The sequence below is a fragment of the Suncus etruscus genome, chromosome 14 (assembly GCF_024139225.1).
Source record: "Suncus etruscus isolate mSunEtr1 chromosome 14, mSunEtr1.pri.cur, whole genome shotgun sequence".
Classification (NCBI taxonomy): domain Eukaryota; kingdom Metazoa; phylum Chordata; class Mammalia; order Eulipotyphla; family Soricidae; genus Suncus; species Suncus etruscus.
In genome coordinates this window covers 73,508,744-73,525,679 of record NC_064861.1, presented here as the reverse complement: position 1 = coordinate 73,525,679, position 16,936 = coordinate 73,508,744, and the positions used below count along the sequence as shown (strand labels likewise).

Below are 16,936 nucleotides of genomic sequence, written 5' to 3'. Positions count from 1 at the left end.
TTTGAGGAATATTCATATTGTTTCTGAAGTCTGGACCCAACTACATTCAGACCAACAGTAAACAGGAGTTCTTTTCTCAACATTTCCATGCCAGCACTGGTGGTCTTGTTCTTCTTGATGTATGTCAGTCTCTGTGGTGTGAGGTAATGAAGTGTGTTTTGATTTGTAACTCCCTGATTAATGATGTGGAACATTGTTTCTTGTAGTTTTTATGTCTTTTACCTTTGTTAAATTCAACCCTTAGTAATTATTTTGGATTCTATTGTAAACCAACTTACTTTCAATTCTGTTCTTCCATTATTCTCAAAGTACTACTGTAATATATTTTTGTATAAATAACCAGCTACATTGTTATATATCTTCTTAATGCTGTCACTAGGTTTTTCCATATATTTTAAAGCAAATGATAGTTTCTATTTTAATATGAATTTTTTATTATTGACTTATTGCACTGGTTAAGATCTCTAATATTTTTATAATAATCCATATTATCTTATAATTCTTTGCATCCTATAGCAAGTATTGTGATCTCTCCACTTTAACTTTCGATTTTTTTTTTTCTAGTCTATTTTAACTTTGGGTGAGAAAAATAGCTTTATTTCATCGAGCATGTGTATGTTTCTATGTCATTATCTTCCACTTTTATTTCCCTACTACTGACTTTTGGTAGCATTTCTTGCTCTTTGCAGATAATTTAACTGTAATGAAAATTGTTTATCATTTCTCTTGTTCTGTATTACTATTAACTTCCCTCTTAGTACTGCTTCTGCCATAGGTTCTAATAAAGTGTTTTTCCTTTTTTTGTCAGGTTCTTTGGTTTATTTTTGATTCTGGGGCCACACCAGGTAGTGCTCAGAGTTTACTCCTGGTTCTGCACACAGGAATTATTCCAGACAGTGCTCTAAGAACCATATATGCATTCCTGTCTTTATGGTTTTTTTAGGGGCTTTATAGTATTCCCTTATGGAAAAAAAAAGTCTCCAAGCTTTGGGAAATATTTTGGTTTGGCTTGGAGACCACACCAGGCTATGCTCAGGGATTATTATTTTATTTGGGGGGGGGGGTCACACCCGGCGGCGCTCAGGGGTTACTCCAGGCTCTGTGATCGGAAATTGCTCCTGTCGTGCACGAAGGGACCATATAGGATGTCGGGATTTGAACAACCATCCGTCCTGGATCGGTTGCGTGCTTGGCAAATGCCCTACCTCTGTGCTATCTCTCGGGTCCCTAGGATGATCATTCTTAACTGTCATCTGGAATCACTCCTGGAGGCGCTCAGAGGACCACACGGGGGTGGCAAGAATCAAACCCAGGTCGACCCCATGCAAGGCAAACGCCTTTATCTGCTATACGCTGTGGAACCCCTCCTAGATTTAACCTTGGCTGTGCCAACCTACCGGTGGTCCCCTCAATCTACGACAACCCGAAAACAAAAGTATTTCCCCAGCTCTAGCTAGCTAGAGTTAAACAAAGCAATGGGCATTAGACCCCTCCCGCGAGGACAAATTGGGGCAGGCGGTACCCAAAAAAGCGGTGTCTGTGAATCGTAGGAACAGTATTGGGGGGCGAGGTATGACGCCTTTGGGGGGCGCAAGGTACCCCAAAGCGACTCCTTTCCAAAATTTCCTCCAAAGCCCCCGAAGCACGAGGCCGTCTCTTCCCCGGTTCCCCCAGCACCTGACTGACAGTGGGGCGGGGTTGGGGTGGGCGGCGTCCTTCCCGCACACCTGTACCCCAATTTCTCCACTGCGTCGCGGGGACAGGATGGTGTGGGAGACTCTCCATGGCCGCCTCTCCAGTCAAAAACCTGTAAGTGTGCGGAGATGCTGGAGCGGGACGGTCTCACCAGAAACACTTCGTCGCCCGCATGCTCCAAGGGGCAGACGGCCACGGCCCAACCTGCGACCCTAGAGTTCGGACAAGCGCCATTCTCTGAGCCCAGAACGGCGTGAAGCGAGCGCTCCCGGCGGCGAGACTAAGACCAAGAAAGAACCTCCCGCGGGCGGACCGGCGCGCGCGTGACGTCAAAGACGACGCGACGCCCAGCGCAGCGCGCATGCGCCTTGCTGGGTGTAACAGCGCGCATGCGCCGTGATTAGTGTGTCAGTACAGCGCGCATGCGCCCGGCAGGTGCCAGCATGGCGGCCGAGCGCAAAACCAAGTTGTCCAAGAACCTGCTGCGCATGAAGGTAGGGGATGCCAGGGTGCGGCGGCGGGAGGTAGTTGGGCGGAGAGCAAGAACACTGCATCTCCCCGGCCTGGTCGGGGTGCGGCGTAGTGGCTGGAGATGGGGGGTCGGGTACCCGCGAGGGCCCGGAACCGCCTCCTCCTCCCCAGTTCTCGGCCTCCATTCATTTACTTAAGCGCCCTGCTCCGCGTCTCTGACCTGGCTGCCCAGTTGCAAATCCCGCGAATCTGCCCCAATTGCGTCACCCACGTAAGCAGCAAGTTAGGTCCGCCGGGGAACCGCTGGACAGTTTAGGGGGACTTCTGCTGGAAGTGGCATCGGGCAAAGGTGAGAGGAGAGCACGTGGAGGTTGGGGTTGAGGGGAGTCGAGACATGAAATGGAGGGGTGGAAACGAGTTCAGAAGGAAGACAAGAAAGGAAACGACGACAACAAAAGTGCAGTTTCTGAGAGTTAATGATAGTCCAGTAACGCCTGGGAAGCAAGTACCACTACTGCCACTGCATATGTTCCCCTGAGCTAGGCCCTGAGCAACCTATATATATATATATATATATATATATATATATATAGTGATCTCAGAGTGGAGCCAGGAATAAGCCCAGAACACAGCCTGGTGTGATTCACCCCTCCACCCGAAAAGTAGTAAACAGTGATGGCAGACATTTACAGCCCAAAGGATGGGTCAGAAACTGATCAGCCACTCAAACACTGGAACTTGCGCTATGTGAACAGCACAGCGAATAGCCTGTATGGGTGGAACTTGAGCTCTGAACTCGGGTAGTCTTATTTATCTCTGCTGTTGGTCACAGAACACTACTTATAAAGGGAAGCAAAGCAATAGACAGCTCCTTGCCAGGGTCCAGAATTCTTAGAGGAAAGAATCATGTTGGGGGCTTGGTGCCTGAACATTGCACGTGAGAGGTCAGACTAGGCCTCAGCCTTAACTGTGACTAAGGATGAATGAAATGTTAGCATCGTTTACAGTTTCTATGTCATTTTTACGCGTCTTAGCAAAATTTGAAGACCTACTGAACAGAGTTTGGGGTGGAAGGTCTGCTAGTATGAAGAAATCATAATTTGTGATTTTTTTAAAGTTCTTTTGCACTGTTCCTTCGGAAGCCGGTGTACTTTTAAGGTCTTGTTTAAGGGCCTTGTAACATTTTCTGTTGCTGCCTTAATAGTGTAGAACTGAGAAAATTTGATTTACAATGATAGACGTGTGGTCTCAGAGCCATAATTGATGATACCTTCTTTTTTAGTCCCTTTGTCTTTGTCAAGTTAAATCACTGCTTTTTTTTTTTTTTTTTTTTTTTTTTTGCATTCTTTGGTATTCTAGAATCAGGACCATTCAACCCTGCACCTAGAGTTGCAAACATGAGTGATAAAATGAGATGTTTGGATTCAATGAGAACTATGCAAAGAGAAGAGAGTGGGAAAATAAGACCGTTCTAAGTCATACCTAGAGAATCACTGGGTAATTACTTCAAGGACAGCCTGACTACCAGTAGTACAAAATAGCAAGGGGCACAGTCTGCTCTTGAGAATTTCACCCTGGCCACAGAATTGGAGAGGCAGTAGGTACTTGCCTTGCATGAGATCACCAGCGTTCAATCCAGCCACTACATACGATCCCGAGTACTGCCAGATGTGATCCCAAAAATAAATAATTTCAGCCTATTGGGAAGCACATAGAAGAAGCATAATAAGCAGTAAACTGTGTTTTAATGCTCTCTTTGAAGTGGTGAAAGATATTTTTTGTGGACTATATATGGCAAGAGTCAGGTGACAGAATAGTTGGGAAAGGTCCGACAGACAAGTAATGCTTGCTCTGGGTCTTCACAAGTAACTACTCTGCCAGGCAGAAAATGCCTAAGTAACAAATGCTGAAAGAGTCTAAACTACTGATGTGTATTCCAGAAATTCTAGAAATTGCTGATTCTTTCCTAAGATAAAACTGGAGACACAGAATGAAAAGGATGAAGGCTAAGGAAAACTGACACTTGTGCTTTTGTTTTCACAGTTCATGCAAAGGGGATTGGACTTGGAAACCAAGAAACAACTAGAAGAAGAAGAAAAGAAAATCATTAGTGAAGAGCACTGGTACCTGGATTTGCCAGAGCTGAAAGAGAAAGAGTAGGTGTCTAGAGGTGATGTTGGTGGCCCCCAAGGCATTGGAAGGGCAATCTCTGTAAAAGTTACTCATTTCAGCAACAGAAAGGCAGACCAAATGGTTACTTGTTTTTTTGTTTTGTTTTGTTTTGTTTTTTAGGTAGCCTGGCAAAGTTTTCTGAAATTATTAACCTGTAAAGGTTATATTTGGAGGTTTTATTTTTTTCCCTGGCCCTCCCTTGGCATTTGTAACTGTTCCTTTTGAACATTGAATGAAGGAATCTAGTCCACAGTTCTGATAATAACAGGGGTTCTTCTATAAGAATCTGCAAGGTGTTTTTCGTCTTATTCTGCCCTGAAGATCAGATGTGTTTTCTGTACCTCTAATATTCCCAGAACAATTCTAAACTGGGCTGAACTTCTCAAAGACTGGGCAGGAGTCATGTTTCTTGACCTTAGTACTAAAAGTTGTGCTACTTATACTACCAGTTATTTTAGCTGATGCTTCCTGAGTCTATAGCAGGGCCGCATAAGGGATTTCACTTACCGAATATTTGCAATAAAAAATCGCATTAGTGGGCCCGGAGAGATAGCACAGCGGTGTTTGCCTTGCAAGCAGCCGATCCAGGACCTAAGGTGGTTGATTTGAATCCCGGTGTCCCATTTGGTCCCCCGTGCCTGCCAGGAGCTATTTCTGAGCAGACAGCCAGGAGTAACCTCTGAGCACCACCAGGTGCGGCCCAAAAAAAAACAAAAAAAATCACATTAGCAAGAAAAAAATCGCATTAAACATTTGCATACCCCGAACGGAACTGCTCGGGGTATGCGAATGTTTAATGCGATTTTTTTTCTTACTAATGCGATTTTTATTGTGATTATTCGGTAAGCGAATAATTGCGAATACTGCGATATTTGAAGGCTGGCACGGGCCACAAAACGTTGTGCGGAGGCCCGTAAACGGCCCGTGGGCCACGAGTTTGAGACCCCTGGTCTACAGTGTGTGCAGGAACCAAGCTGACATCTCTTAATTGAGTAATCCTTGTAGTAAATGTATGTGCTGGCTGTGGTCAGATTCCACCCATTTTATACTTGAGGATACAACCCAAGGAGGATACTGGCTAGAGTTCTCAGCAACTCACTCTAGGAACCAGGGTTACTGACTAGGCTTTTCTCATTTAGTATTTGATGTTTTATGAAGAAATTTAATTCAGGGGCCAGAGCAATCGCACAGCAAGTAGGGCATTTGCCTTGCATGCAGTTGATTCTAGTTTGATCCCCAGCATTCCATATGGTCCCCCAAGCTTGCCAGGAGTAATTTCTGAGCACATAGCCAGAAGTAACCCTTGAGTGCTACCAAGATGTGACCCAAAAACAAACAAAAAGAATTGGAATTGGATTAATGCTTGATTAAGAAAGTTGGGAGATTTCTGAAATTTTTCTGAAAGGGCTTTATCACTTCTTGATGCTTTTCCTAGTAAGCTCTGTCTTATTGTATTATTGTTTGTCTTAAAGTATCAGACTAAAGGTGCTGTGTATTGTTTTCAGGCACTTGTGTGTTTTTCCTTTCTCTGCTTTATAGAATTTTTTATTTGTTTTTAACCAGTCACGGTCCATAGTTCCTTTCACTGATCATCTCTGGGTCTTTTCCGGGAAGTCAGATAATCCTCTAAATATAGGCCACATTCCTCCCCGATGGAAGGAATGCATGGAAAGTGTTTTGCTCGATTTTCTCTATTGCTCAGAGGAAACGAGATATTCATGAGGAAGGAGAAGATAATTCCAGCTGTCATAAGTATTTGGAAGGGGGTGTTATAGGAAGGAGCTTAAATTTTTGCACCAAGTATTCGGCATGTGGTGTTACTTTTTTTTGGGGGGGGGGGGGCTCGGTGTCACACCCGGCAGCGCTCAGGGGTTACTCTGCACTCAGAAATTGCTCCTGGCAGGCTTGGGGGACCACGTGGGATGCCGGGATTCGAACCACTGTCCTGCATGCAAGACAAACACCAGCCCCTGTGGTGTTACTTTTATTTAAAAGCAGGGAAAATGCAGTTTATCTCTGTTCAGTATTTGTCGCTCTTCCTCACTATATATAGCATAGTTTTCCTAAAGTTACCTTTTCCATTCCCTTCCCTAGAGCTGATGAGTTCTCCCTTCTGGCTGCCACAGCTTGGGAAAAGGTTAGAAGCAGTGGATTTATCCCAGATAAGGAGACTGTCTGGGAGTCTTAAGACCACTAAGCAGTGGCAAGTTTATGTTTTCCTGGTCCTTCCTTTCTTGTTCTTGGGAAGTGTCAGTCTTGTACCCTTGAACCCTTACTTGGTAGGAGTGACTGGTGGCTTCTGGGCTTTTTTTTTTATTATTTAAGGTTCTAATACTTTCAGATCCTACCCTCATGATCTAAACACCTTCCAAAGACATCTTTAAGGATTAAGATATCATATGTGGGGGGCCGGAGCGGTGGCACAAGTGGTATGGCATCTGCCTTGCCGGCACTAGCCTAGGACAGACTGCGGTTCGATCCCCCACGTCCCATATGATTCCCCAAACCAGGAGCAATTTCTGAGCACATAGCCAGGAGTAAACCCTGAGTGTCACCAGATGTGCCCCCCCCCCAAAAAAAAAAGATAAAACATGGGGGCAGTAAATGACTGCCTTTCAGGTCACTCAGCAGCTAGCATCTTGGTTTTGTGATGGTGTTTCTATACTGCTTCTGACTTGGCAGAAAAAGTCTGTCTCCCTGAGTGGTTTGGGGAGAGGAACAAGGAGTGTGGAAGTTCAGGCAGGACCTCCAGAAGCCACCAGGGGACAGTGTAGTATCTTCCCGTTTATGCAGTGGATAATTCCACTTCAGGCCAGGAGGGGAAGGACTAATTCCAAATAGGAAATAGATTAGAGGGTTTTTGTAATAAGGTGGGCAGAGCTGGAGGAGGTGGGAACTTCATCTCTAGAAGTTCAGGGTGAGGGGTGTTCCCTGGGTTTTCTTTAGAGCTGCTGGAGTAGTAAATGGATCTAACCTTGAGATGTACGTAAATGGGAAAGGAGAAAGTAGTGTTGATGGATGATTGCCATGGCCACAAAGTTGCTGCCTCTTGAGGCCTTGGACAAACTGTCTGGGTTATTTGTGTTCTGGGCATGATTCAGTGCTTTTCGCACAGTTCCAGAGGTCAATGAGATCATGTATATCAAGTAATCACTTGCTGACTATGTCCATTTCCTTATCTTTGAATATTTCCAAATTTCTCCCTTCTGTCTTGCTCATTTGTCTGTCTTTGCTTGGTGATGTCATCTGGATTATTGAGGGGGGGGGGGGTCCACTCTCTGGGGACTGACATGTATCTTCCAAGCCTGCACATTAATTATCAGGTGTCACTTTCCCATTACATCACGACTTTGCCGGTCCTGAGGTGGGTTTGTGTTATTGTGAGAACAGTTGGCTAGAATCATTGTGTACTGAGATGGGAAGGAGGGCAGCCATGTCCTGCCCTGCCCTACTCTTCCTGGGTCCCAGGATTCCCACCCTCTGTGCTTAGATTGGCACAGCCTTAGAGCAAGCTACTTGCTTGCATCCTGGAGTAAGAACTGAGTCTCCTGGGTGGGTCCAAGACCTATAGACTGGGCTGGCTGCAGCGTTTGTATTGTTTACATCTTTCCCATTTAACCCTCTCCTCAGGGGAAGGACACTTCAAGACCCATGGAAACATGTTTGCTTCCAGGAAACCTTCCACATTGCCCTTGGCTCCAAGGGTAACTGTATCTTCCTGGTGCTGGACTTGAAGCTTGCGAGCTCCCTCTGCCCCAGGGAAGCCCTGCCCCAGGGGTTTTGCCCTGCTGAGCTCCCCAAGCACCCCTGCAGCCCTAGACTAGAACAAAGGGGCAATTAGTGCCGACTTGGCTGGAGGAGAGGAAATTGAGCCGCCTTGGAGATTTCCCCTAGGAGAGACTGTCCTCTTTTGTTGTGAGGCTCTGGGCAATTTTTTTTCCTACCCAGAATGTTCTCTTCTGCAAGATGGATGAAAAAAGACCCTTTTCTTGATGTGGGTTCGGTCGAAAATGATGGATGCTCATCATTGAAAATAGGGGCATTAAAATACTGGCAGGTCTGCAGTTAGAGTTTGAAATACATCACCTGTTCTCTGACTCTACTTTTCCTAATGAGGACTCTGAATTACAAAGCACCTCTGCTCCCTTTGCCATTAGTGGTCCGGCCTGTACTAGTGAGAAGCCGAAGGTGAGCCACTGAAGGACTGGGATGGGGCCTGAGATTTGCCTCTTCCTGGATTCATTTAGCCTCTCAAGAGAATGCGAGCATGCCTGTCTGGGGTGGCCCTTTTCCTGAGAGATGATTCACTCAGGATATTGGTGAAGGGTATTGTGGGTTTGGGATTTTGTTTTTAGTCTCCTGCACTCTGCCAAGGAACAAGATTGAACAGTTAAAAGGAATTGTCACAGCTTGCAAAATTTGAGTTTGATCCCTGGGACCACTGCAGATCTAGCACCAATAAAGGAAATCTCGACTACTAGTAAAGGCTAGGCAAAAACTCAAAGAGCGCATGAGCCCGAATCCATGCTCTGTGTGTACAGACAGGTCAGAAGGAAGTATTGGCAGCACTAGCTAGAGGGCCTTTGAAAGGGAGGGTTAAATTTTAAGCTTTAAGCTTAAGGACCATTTTATATTGTTCAAAAATTACCCAGACCACGTTTAAAGCCTTTCTTTGTGTGGTTTATATCATACGGCTGTTTACTAGATAGGGACTTAAAACCTCCAGAGAGATAGGACCAGGAGTAAAGCCACTTGCCTTGCTGGCTGCCTACCTGGTTGAATATCTAGTGTCACGTCTAGTCACCACATATAGGCTTTAAGGACAATCCCTTTTGGGGACTGAACATCCTTGCCTATGTTCTATTTCTGGGGCAACTGGCCCACTTCAGCCACAGTTTTGCTATTCCTAGAGGAAGAAGCTTAGCATGATTTTAATTTGGGCTTAACCACCAACCCGTCCTGCCTTTTTTCCAATGATCTCTGACATCCCCAGTCCCCTGGTCTAAAAGTCTTCATTGTTAATCACAAATACACTCATTGTTCTCGAGTAACTAGTTGGCCACACCGGAGGTATGGTTCCAGGGATTTAGCCCAGGTCTGAGGAAGTTGGTGAGCACTTTAGATGACAAGGGAATTTTGTTTAAAACCTAGAAAGTTCTGGTTCTTCATACATTCCTGTCTACATTCTGTGGACAGCTGTGTAAGGTTAAAAATCTTTATCTGGGGCAGGTGAGGTGGCGCTCGAGGTAAGGTGTCTGCCTTGCAAGCGCTAGCCAAGGAAGGACTGCGGTTCGTTCCCCCGGCCTCCCATATGGTCCCCCCAAGCCAGGGGCAATTTTTGAGCACTTAGGTCAGGAGTAACCCCTAAGCATCAAATGGGTGTGGCCCGAAAAAAAAAAAAAAGAGAGAGAAAAAGAGAAAAAAATCTGTATCTGAGAAACAGAAGATCAGTGTTTCATTTGGGACCTTGACTTGGATTCACTGTTTTATTGTAAATAGACTTGATCTTAATACCAGTTTATTTCCTCTAGGAGTTGCATAATTGAAGAGCAGAGTTTCTTGTTCTGTGAGGATCTTCTCTATGGAAGAATGTCATTCAGAGGATTTAATCCCGAGGTTGAGGTATTAAATATAATTGCTCTAAATTGTAAAATTTTCCATTTGAATTTTTTCTGCTAATAATTGGCTTTAGGTTTCCCCACCACTACCACCAGGTACTATTTCCCCTCATTATATAGAAAATAACAAGCCTTGAAATACTGCCATAGCTATTTAAAGAAATTGCAGGCATAGCAGTCTAGTTTTATGGTGAATTGAGTAGGTAATTTAATAGAGCAATATACATTCACCGATGGAGCCGCAGTAACTATTAGAATTTTCAACTCTTGTCTCTTATAAGAATGTCGAGATTTTATTCACATAATGCCATCCTGAAAAATAAGTTTCTGGCCTCTAAACGTACCTTTGCTAAAAGAGAAAGGTTGCTTAGAAATTGAGTAATTCGACTTTCTCTTGGACAGGTTTTAACCCAATCTTGTAAATAGACTTAAATGAATCCTTTCAGAAGATGAAGAAATAACTGTTCGCCTCATAAGTGAGCTGTTGGTGGAAATTAACATATTTTTCGCTCTATAAGACACACCTGACCATAAGACGCATAGTTTTTAAACGAGGAAAACGACAAAAATAAAAGTCACAGCATCGATCAAATAGTCTTAAATGAAAGCTCTATATGTGATGGTGAAAGTGTGTTAACCTGATTGCTCATACTATGTGGTATGTCTGCGCAATAAAGGGGGCGTAACACATTTCCCCCATCATTTGGGGGGTGCAACTTACGGTACAAAAAGTACAATAGCTGGCCACTCTGTAGAGTAATTTGGGGGTCCTCATGGACCTTATATCAAACACTGCTCCGTAGACTCAGTGGTGCTCTCCTTGGCCAGCCCTGGAGCAGCAAACTCAAGCATGTGATGCCAAGTTTAGTTCTGGTTGTCTCAATGCCTATGATGGGGACTGGCTTCTTAGGACCTCCAACCATCTCCCCGGACCTTTCCTTTACAACTTACCTAGTTGTAGTGTAGACACTAGGACACATGCACCCCCACATCTTTAAGTGCCCCACCCACTGGCCCCCAAAAAGTCCCTGAGAATGGCATCTTGGCTGATTGAAACTGCTGCTCCAGGAATGCCTGGAGAACAGTGAGCCGAGCCGAATATCTGGGTTGATGCTGAGATTATGGGGTGCTTTTCCCTTTCTCTCTTCTATTAACAGGGTACTATGATTAAGATGGTATTTGTTTTTGACACCATTTCAGTATAATAAATGGTGGTGGTGGTGGTGGTGGTGGTGATTTCAGGCCATCGCACACAGTTCTCGCCCCAGGGGTACTCACTGGGGTGCTGGTGGTTTGGTACAAAGCCTGAGGATGCAGTGCTGGCCAGAGACCTGCTGGGCCACACCTGTGTGCTTGGGACTGTGCCATGTTGGGGAGTTCAGTAGGGCTTGGCCACATCTAAGGCACTGGCCCTAGCACTCGTTTGCATAGACATGTACCTGACATTGATATACTTCAAGCTTTTGGTTGGGAAGAGAAAAGCCAGTGGGGTTTGAAGGCAGGTGAGGAGAGAAGCAGAGAGGGTGAGTGTGGGACACCCAACCCCTAGACTCGGGTGTAGGCAAGCGCCCCAGTACAGGTCTCACACATGGGAAGCAGGGACTGTCAAGCTCTCAGCATCAGCTGGGAATGTATTAGAAGTTTTCATCACTCACACACACACATACCCCAGGGATAGGTCGTGCTCTTATGCTGTTCTGTGACTTCTGGATCTGACAGGCTGAAAATGTGAGAACAGTTTGTTCTACCAGCCTGCTCTGAACAGGCCAGAGAGCACTGAAGAGAGCTCTTGATTATAAGCAGGATGTTATTGGAATGCAGTTTTCATATTCCTTTTTTCCGGTGGCCTCGAGACTGGGTTTGTTTCTCAGGAAATGTTTCTGTGCTGAGAGACATTGGCTCTGCCACACCCGGAAGAAGGCAAAGAGTAGACTTTGTCAGGAATAATTTTGCCCTTGGTCTGCGATGCTGGTAAAACAGTGCTTGCCCCACTATTTCCCTTTATTACTCCATCCTCATCAAATAAAGAAGGTACTGGGGAGTAGGGTGTATCCCTGGACCTATTCCTGGCACCTCGTAATCTCCCAAGCATCGTGTAGCCTGGGATGCCCAGGTCTGCGGGCCCCAGAGCACATCCTTAGGCCCAAGCAGTCAACCCATAGACTCCATGAGCACCACTTTGGGAGTCCCCTGCCCTGCCCTTCCCTCGCCACAAAAAAAAAAAAAAAAAAAAAAAAATGACCAAATGGCAACTGTCAAGAAAAGAGATGCAGGAATGAGCCCCCACTGGGAGCATTTGGGGTGTGAAGGTCGCCCCATGTGTTACTGACCTTTCTGGTTTGGCCGTCCCACCCCTCCACTGAAAAAAAGTCATTCTGGACTGTACCATGTTACAAAAGAGAGTGGGAGACTTTCAGTTCAAGCATGGCCTACGTTAGCACCTGTAGACTAGAATATTGGGACAATCCCTTATACATGTTGTCTAGATCTGGAGCTTGTCTGGCCTCTATCTTTCTGCCACTGAGTATGTTTGGAAGTTCTCTCCACATCTCCACATGCCTTTGCCAGCCCTGTCAGTCAGCATTGATAGGTTTGGGTTGTTTTTTTTTTCCCCCAGAAACTAATGCGTCAAATGAACTCTAAGAACAAAGAAGAGGTCGAAGAAGAAACCATAGAACTTGATGTGTCTGATGAAGAAATGGCTAGAAGGTAACTGACTCCAAGCACCAGCTCTGAGACCTGAGCCTAGTATCCGCAGGCTTCTTGCCAGCACAACATTGTCTGGAATTTCAGACAAGGGTGGGCAGAGTCAGGCTGCCAGTCATTTTGACTTTGCTTATTTGGTGTTACTGGGTTTAATATTTCAGGTAGGGAGGTCTGTGCACTAAGGTCACTCCTGGAAGGCTTGGGTTGTGGGCCCATCAGGGATACCAGAACCTCAGTTAACCACATGCAGGGCAAGCACCCTCCCCTCTCTGCTCTCTCCAGAACCTCCTTTTATATTCGTGGCAGACCTTGGTTTTTCCTTGATACTTAAAACTATTTCTTATATCATTTTAACAGATATGAGACCTTGGTGGGGACCATTGGGAAAAAATTTGCCAAAAAGAGAGACCGCGCCAATTATGAGGAAGATGAAAATGGAGACATAAAACCAGTAAAAACCAAGAAAATGTTCTTAAAACCTCAAGACTGAAGCAGTGCCTTAAGATATGGCTCGGGATGTCTTGTCTTATGAAAATGAGGTGCCCTTTGGAGAGAACTTACTCCCTTAGTTTCTCTTAAAGTTAATAATGCTATGTTTATTTGTAAAGAAATGGGTAATTTTTTTTCACGTCTGTTTCTGAAACAGTCGTGAGATGGATGTCATACATCCTTGGTCTAACAGTTTCTATGGAGGAAGGACTTTTCTGGAAGCTTCCATGTTCTGAGGTACGTGGTTGCTTCCTCAAGATTTGTGACTTTGATGCCGGATACTTAGCATGGAGGTAAGGTGTTTGCCTCGCATGCAGAAGGACGGTGGTTCGAATCCCGGCATTCCATGTGGTACCCCGAGCCTGCCAGTTGCGATTTCTGAGTGGAGAGCCAGGAGTAACCCCTGAGTGTTGCCGGGTGTGATCCAAAAAAAGATTTGTTACTTTGGATTACTTTTTGTTAATACAGCACTCCTTTCTCTGGCCTGGAATGAAGGACTCATCACACCAGGGTTTAATTTGCCCTCACCCCTACCCCAATTAAATTTCACCTTATGGATTTTGTGAGGCCAATTTATGCCTGTCCTTGGAAATCAGTCATGAGAATTTATCCTATGGAAACTCACCCAGGCATAAGCCTGAAAGGTTTGAGTGTTCCTAAGTCACAGTCACTGTCAGTTCATGCCACTGGGCTTTGTATTTTACCATTAAGAACATCAAAAATCTATTTAATAAAAAACTTTTCATAAACTTTCTGTTCGCTTATACTTGGTAATGATAATTTTACCCTAATTCCATACTGGAATTTTACATTGGAACTCAAAACTATTTTGTGTCAGAGTAAACCATAAGAAATGACTATATAAAAATCAAAAGGAATTACTAATTTCTTCGAGCACAGCCCAGAAGTCTCTTACTCTGAATCGTACAACTAAGTATATAAACTCAGGGAGGTGGAAGAGAGTAAGCGAATGAATGTGTGTGGTGTGTGGGTGAGTGAGTTGATATGTTCCTAAATAATGTTCTAATAAATACTGGCTATTTAAACTTATTTTAAATGAGCAGAGTTTTCTTCAGATTTTGCTGCCTTTATGGCCTCATCTCCCTAATTAGCCTGGAAACTGTGAACTTGACCTTCCTCTATCAATTCTCCCAGGGCTTGACTTTGTAGAAAGCCGTGTTCAATCTCAGTACCTTTGGGCAGGATGGAGCATGGGCAGGAGTCACACCCAGCACTGCTGGGGGGCCATGTAGTACTAGACTTGTGTTCTGCCACTGAGCTGTATCCCCAACCTTCCCTCCCATGCCCCCTGTTACTCCTTTTTTTTTGGGGGGGGGGTTGGGTTTTGGGCCACACCCGGTGATGCTCAGGGGTTACTCCTGGCTGTCTGCTCAGAAATAGCTCCTGGCAGGCACGGGGGACCATATGGAACACCGGGATTCGAACCAACCACCTTTGGTCCTGGATTGGCTGCTTGCAAGGCAAACACCACTGTACTATCTCTCCGGGCCCCTGTTACTCCTTTATTTTCATCACATCTAGGTAGTCAAGGGAATCTTGAATTTGGCTGGACTTTGACTGATGCAGACCCATCCTAAAGCAGCTGTATCTATGAAGTTATGTAGCTGGGAGGCCCGAAGCTTCTTTAAGATCCACTCAAATTGCTGTTCAAGTAAAAATGCTTAGGGGCCCAAGCAATAACACAGTAGGTAGGGTATTTGATCCCTGGCCCTCCCAAAGAATCATGAGGCACCAAAACAAAGTCAAATTGCTTAGCCATCTGCAACCTCCTGGAACTTAGTTCATTTGGTGGGATCTGGACTCAGAATCTGAGGAATCTCTGCCCCTACACATTGATTTGGTTACTGAGTTATTCATTTTCCTCTCCTGAGCCCTCAAACTCCAAGTACTACCAGGGGTCATTTCACAGCAGAATCCAAATTAGCACTGGGTGTGTGAGGCCTCAAAGAATTAGGGGACCAGTCAAACCCTGACTCTTTGGACCAGTTGTTAGAGAAATTTCTGTCTCACTTTCTTGATGGTCACAGAAGATAACAGCTGCCTGTCAGACTGTCTGACTCAGTATGCAGCTTTATGAGTTGTTGCTTGTATGTGATTGCCTTCTTGGTCTGGATGCTGTGGATTCTGGGTCAAAGTTGTTTGGCCACTTGTCCAGAGATGTTTTCAGTTTTCACCATCCTTGGGCTTATTACTCATCAGACTAGAGGATAGAATCATTCAATCACTTCTGGAGAAATATGCACCCAGTTTAAGGAAATGCTACAGAAAGGGGTCAGGGATTCTTATGGTCCAGCTAACTGCAGTGAAGCTGCCTGATTATGGACAGACACTTCATGTCACAGAGACAAAATCCCCTGAAGGGAAATGGAATGCCATTGGCTAATGGATATCAAATTTAATTTGGCAGATAATCATCATTTTGTTCCTGAATATTCAACCACCTCATTTCCTGCCCTTTGTGTCAGTTGATGAACTTTTGATCAAAGTGGGCTATTTGTGGAGGGAGATGTGGCAGCTCTAATGGTAGATTCAAGAAACTCCTGAGAACAGCTGCTTCTTAATGGCGTTTTAGGAAGATGTTCATTTTCCTCTTCACCTGACAAGACCTATTTTCATTTTCTCATCCTGACTTCAAGCAGGGATCTTCTCATGCAAGTACAAGGCACAACAGCAGCTCCTCAAACTGGCTGCCATCGCCCTGCCCTTGCTCTGGGACAAGGTCTAGGTGATCTGGGTGGTATATGTCTCTCCTTATCTCATGTCAGTTTGGATGGAGATGTGCTTGCCTTCCCTGTGAGTCGCAGTAGTAAGTCGTATTGCAAAATAAGATGCAACAACACTCACACATGGAGATGCCACTCTCATATCTCCAACTGCAAGGCTGTTTGTGATCTGTTGACTTCTGTTGATGCTCTTCGGCTCACTGCTGGCTACACACACTTACACACACACACAAACTGAGCTCTTCGGCTCACTGCTGGCTACACACACTTACACACACACACAAACACACAAACAGCTCTTCGGCTCACTGCTGGCTCTACACACACACACACACACACACAAACTGATCACCCAAGTCTGCCCTGTTCCAAGTGGGGGTTCTCAGGCACAGTGCCCATCACTGAGCCTCACCACGACTGCAGGTTGGAAATGGAAAATAAAAGAGATGTTCAGAGGGAGAGATCTCACAAGACTGCAGTGCAGTAGCGTGTCAGGCATGGTCCTCCAAGCACTTCTGGAAATAAACGCAGAGAACTTTGTCAGGAGTAGTCCTCTGCTTCTCTGAGTGTAGCTCAATTAGGAGCCAGAGTAAACCCAGAAGCACAGATACCCCAGCCAGAACTCCTGACCCGCAAATTCAAGTGAAGCAGCCCAGCTGAACTCACCCTTTGCATCAGACCCCCGTTGACAGGCTAGATGAGTGATACTGGCTTTGGTTGTCATGGCATTTGGAGGCTATTTGTTACATAGCACTGTGGAGGTCATAGGTAAATGAGACACCACCGTGGCAGGGCAGAGCCCCTGCGGTTCTCAGCTTTCATGTTTATTTCCTTTCTGTCTCTTTAAACAAGAGGCAATTTATTACACTTGCGTAAGTTCTAGATGATTCCTTCATGTACATTTATGTGGCCATACACTCCAAATGGCCTGGTCATTCTGTTTCCTGTTCTCATTCCCATGAGTCATAGGTTCTTATACATAATAGATTCTGTGGATATTTGTTGAACTGCATTGGACATTGTGGAGACTAACTCATGAAT

General features: G+C 45.1%; 2 protein-coding genes across 2 annotated transcripts in view; both read left to right on the top strand.

The window, feature by feature from the left end:
* Positions 1-16,936, top strand: part of GCSH (glycine cleavage system protein H) — a 729,662-nt gene that overhangs the window by 169,567 nt on the left and 543,159 nt on the right. The window lies entirely within an intron of this gene.
* Positions 2,133-13,308, top strand: MPHOSPH6 (M-phase phosphoprotein 6). Its single transcript, XM_049786288.1, has 5 exons — positions 2,133-2,189; positions 4,210-4,322; positions 9,870-9,960; positions 12,574-12,665; positions 13,020-13,308. The coding sequence occupies exons 1-5, from the start codon at positions 2,139-2,141 to the stop codon at positions 13,150-13,152; spliced, it is 480 nt and encodes a 159-aa protein (XP_049642245.1). The 5' UTR covers positions 2,133-2,138; the 3' UTR covers positions 13,153-13,308.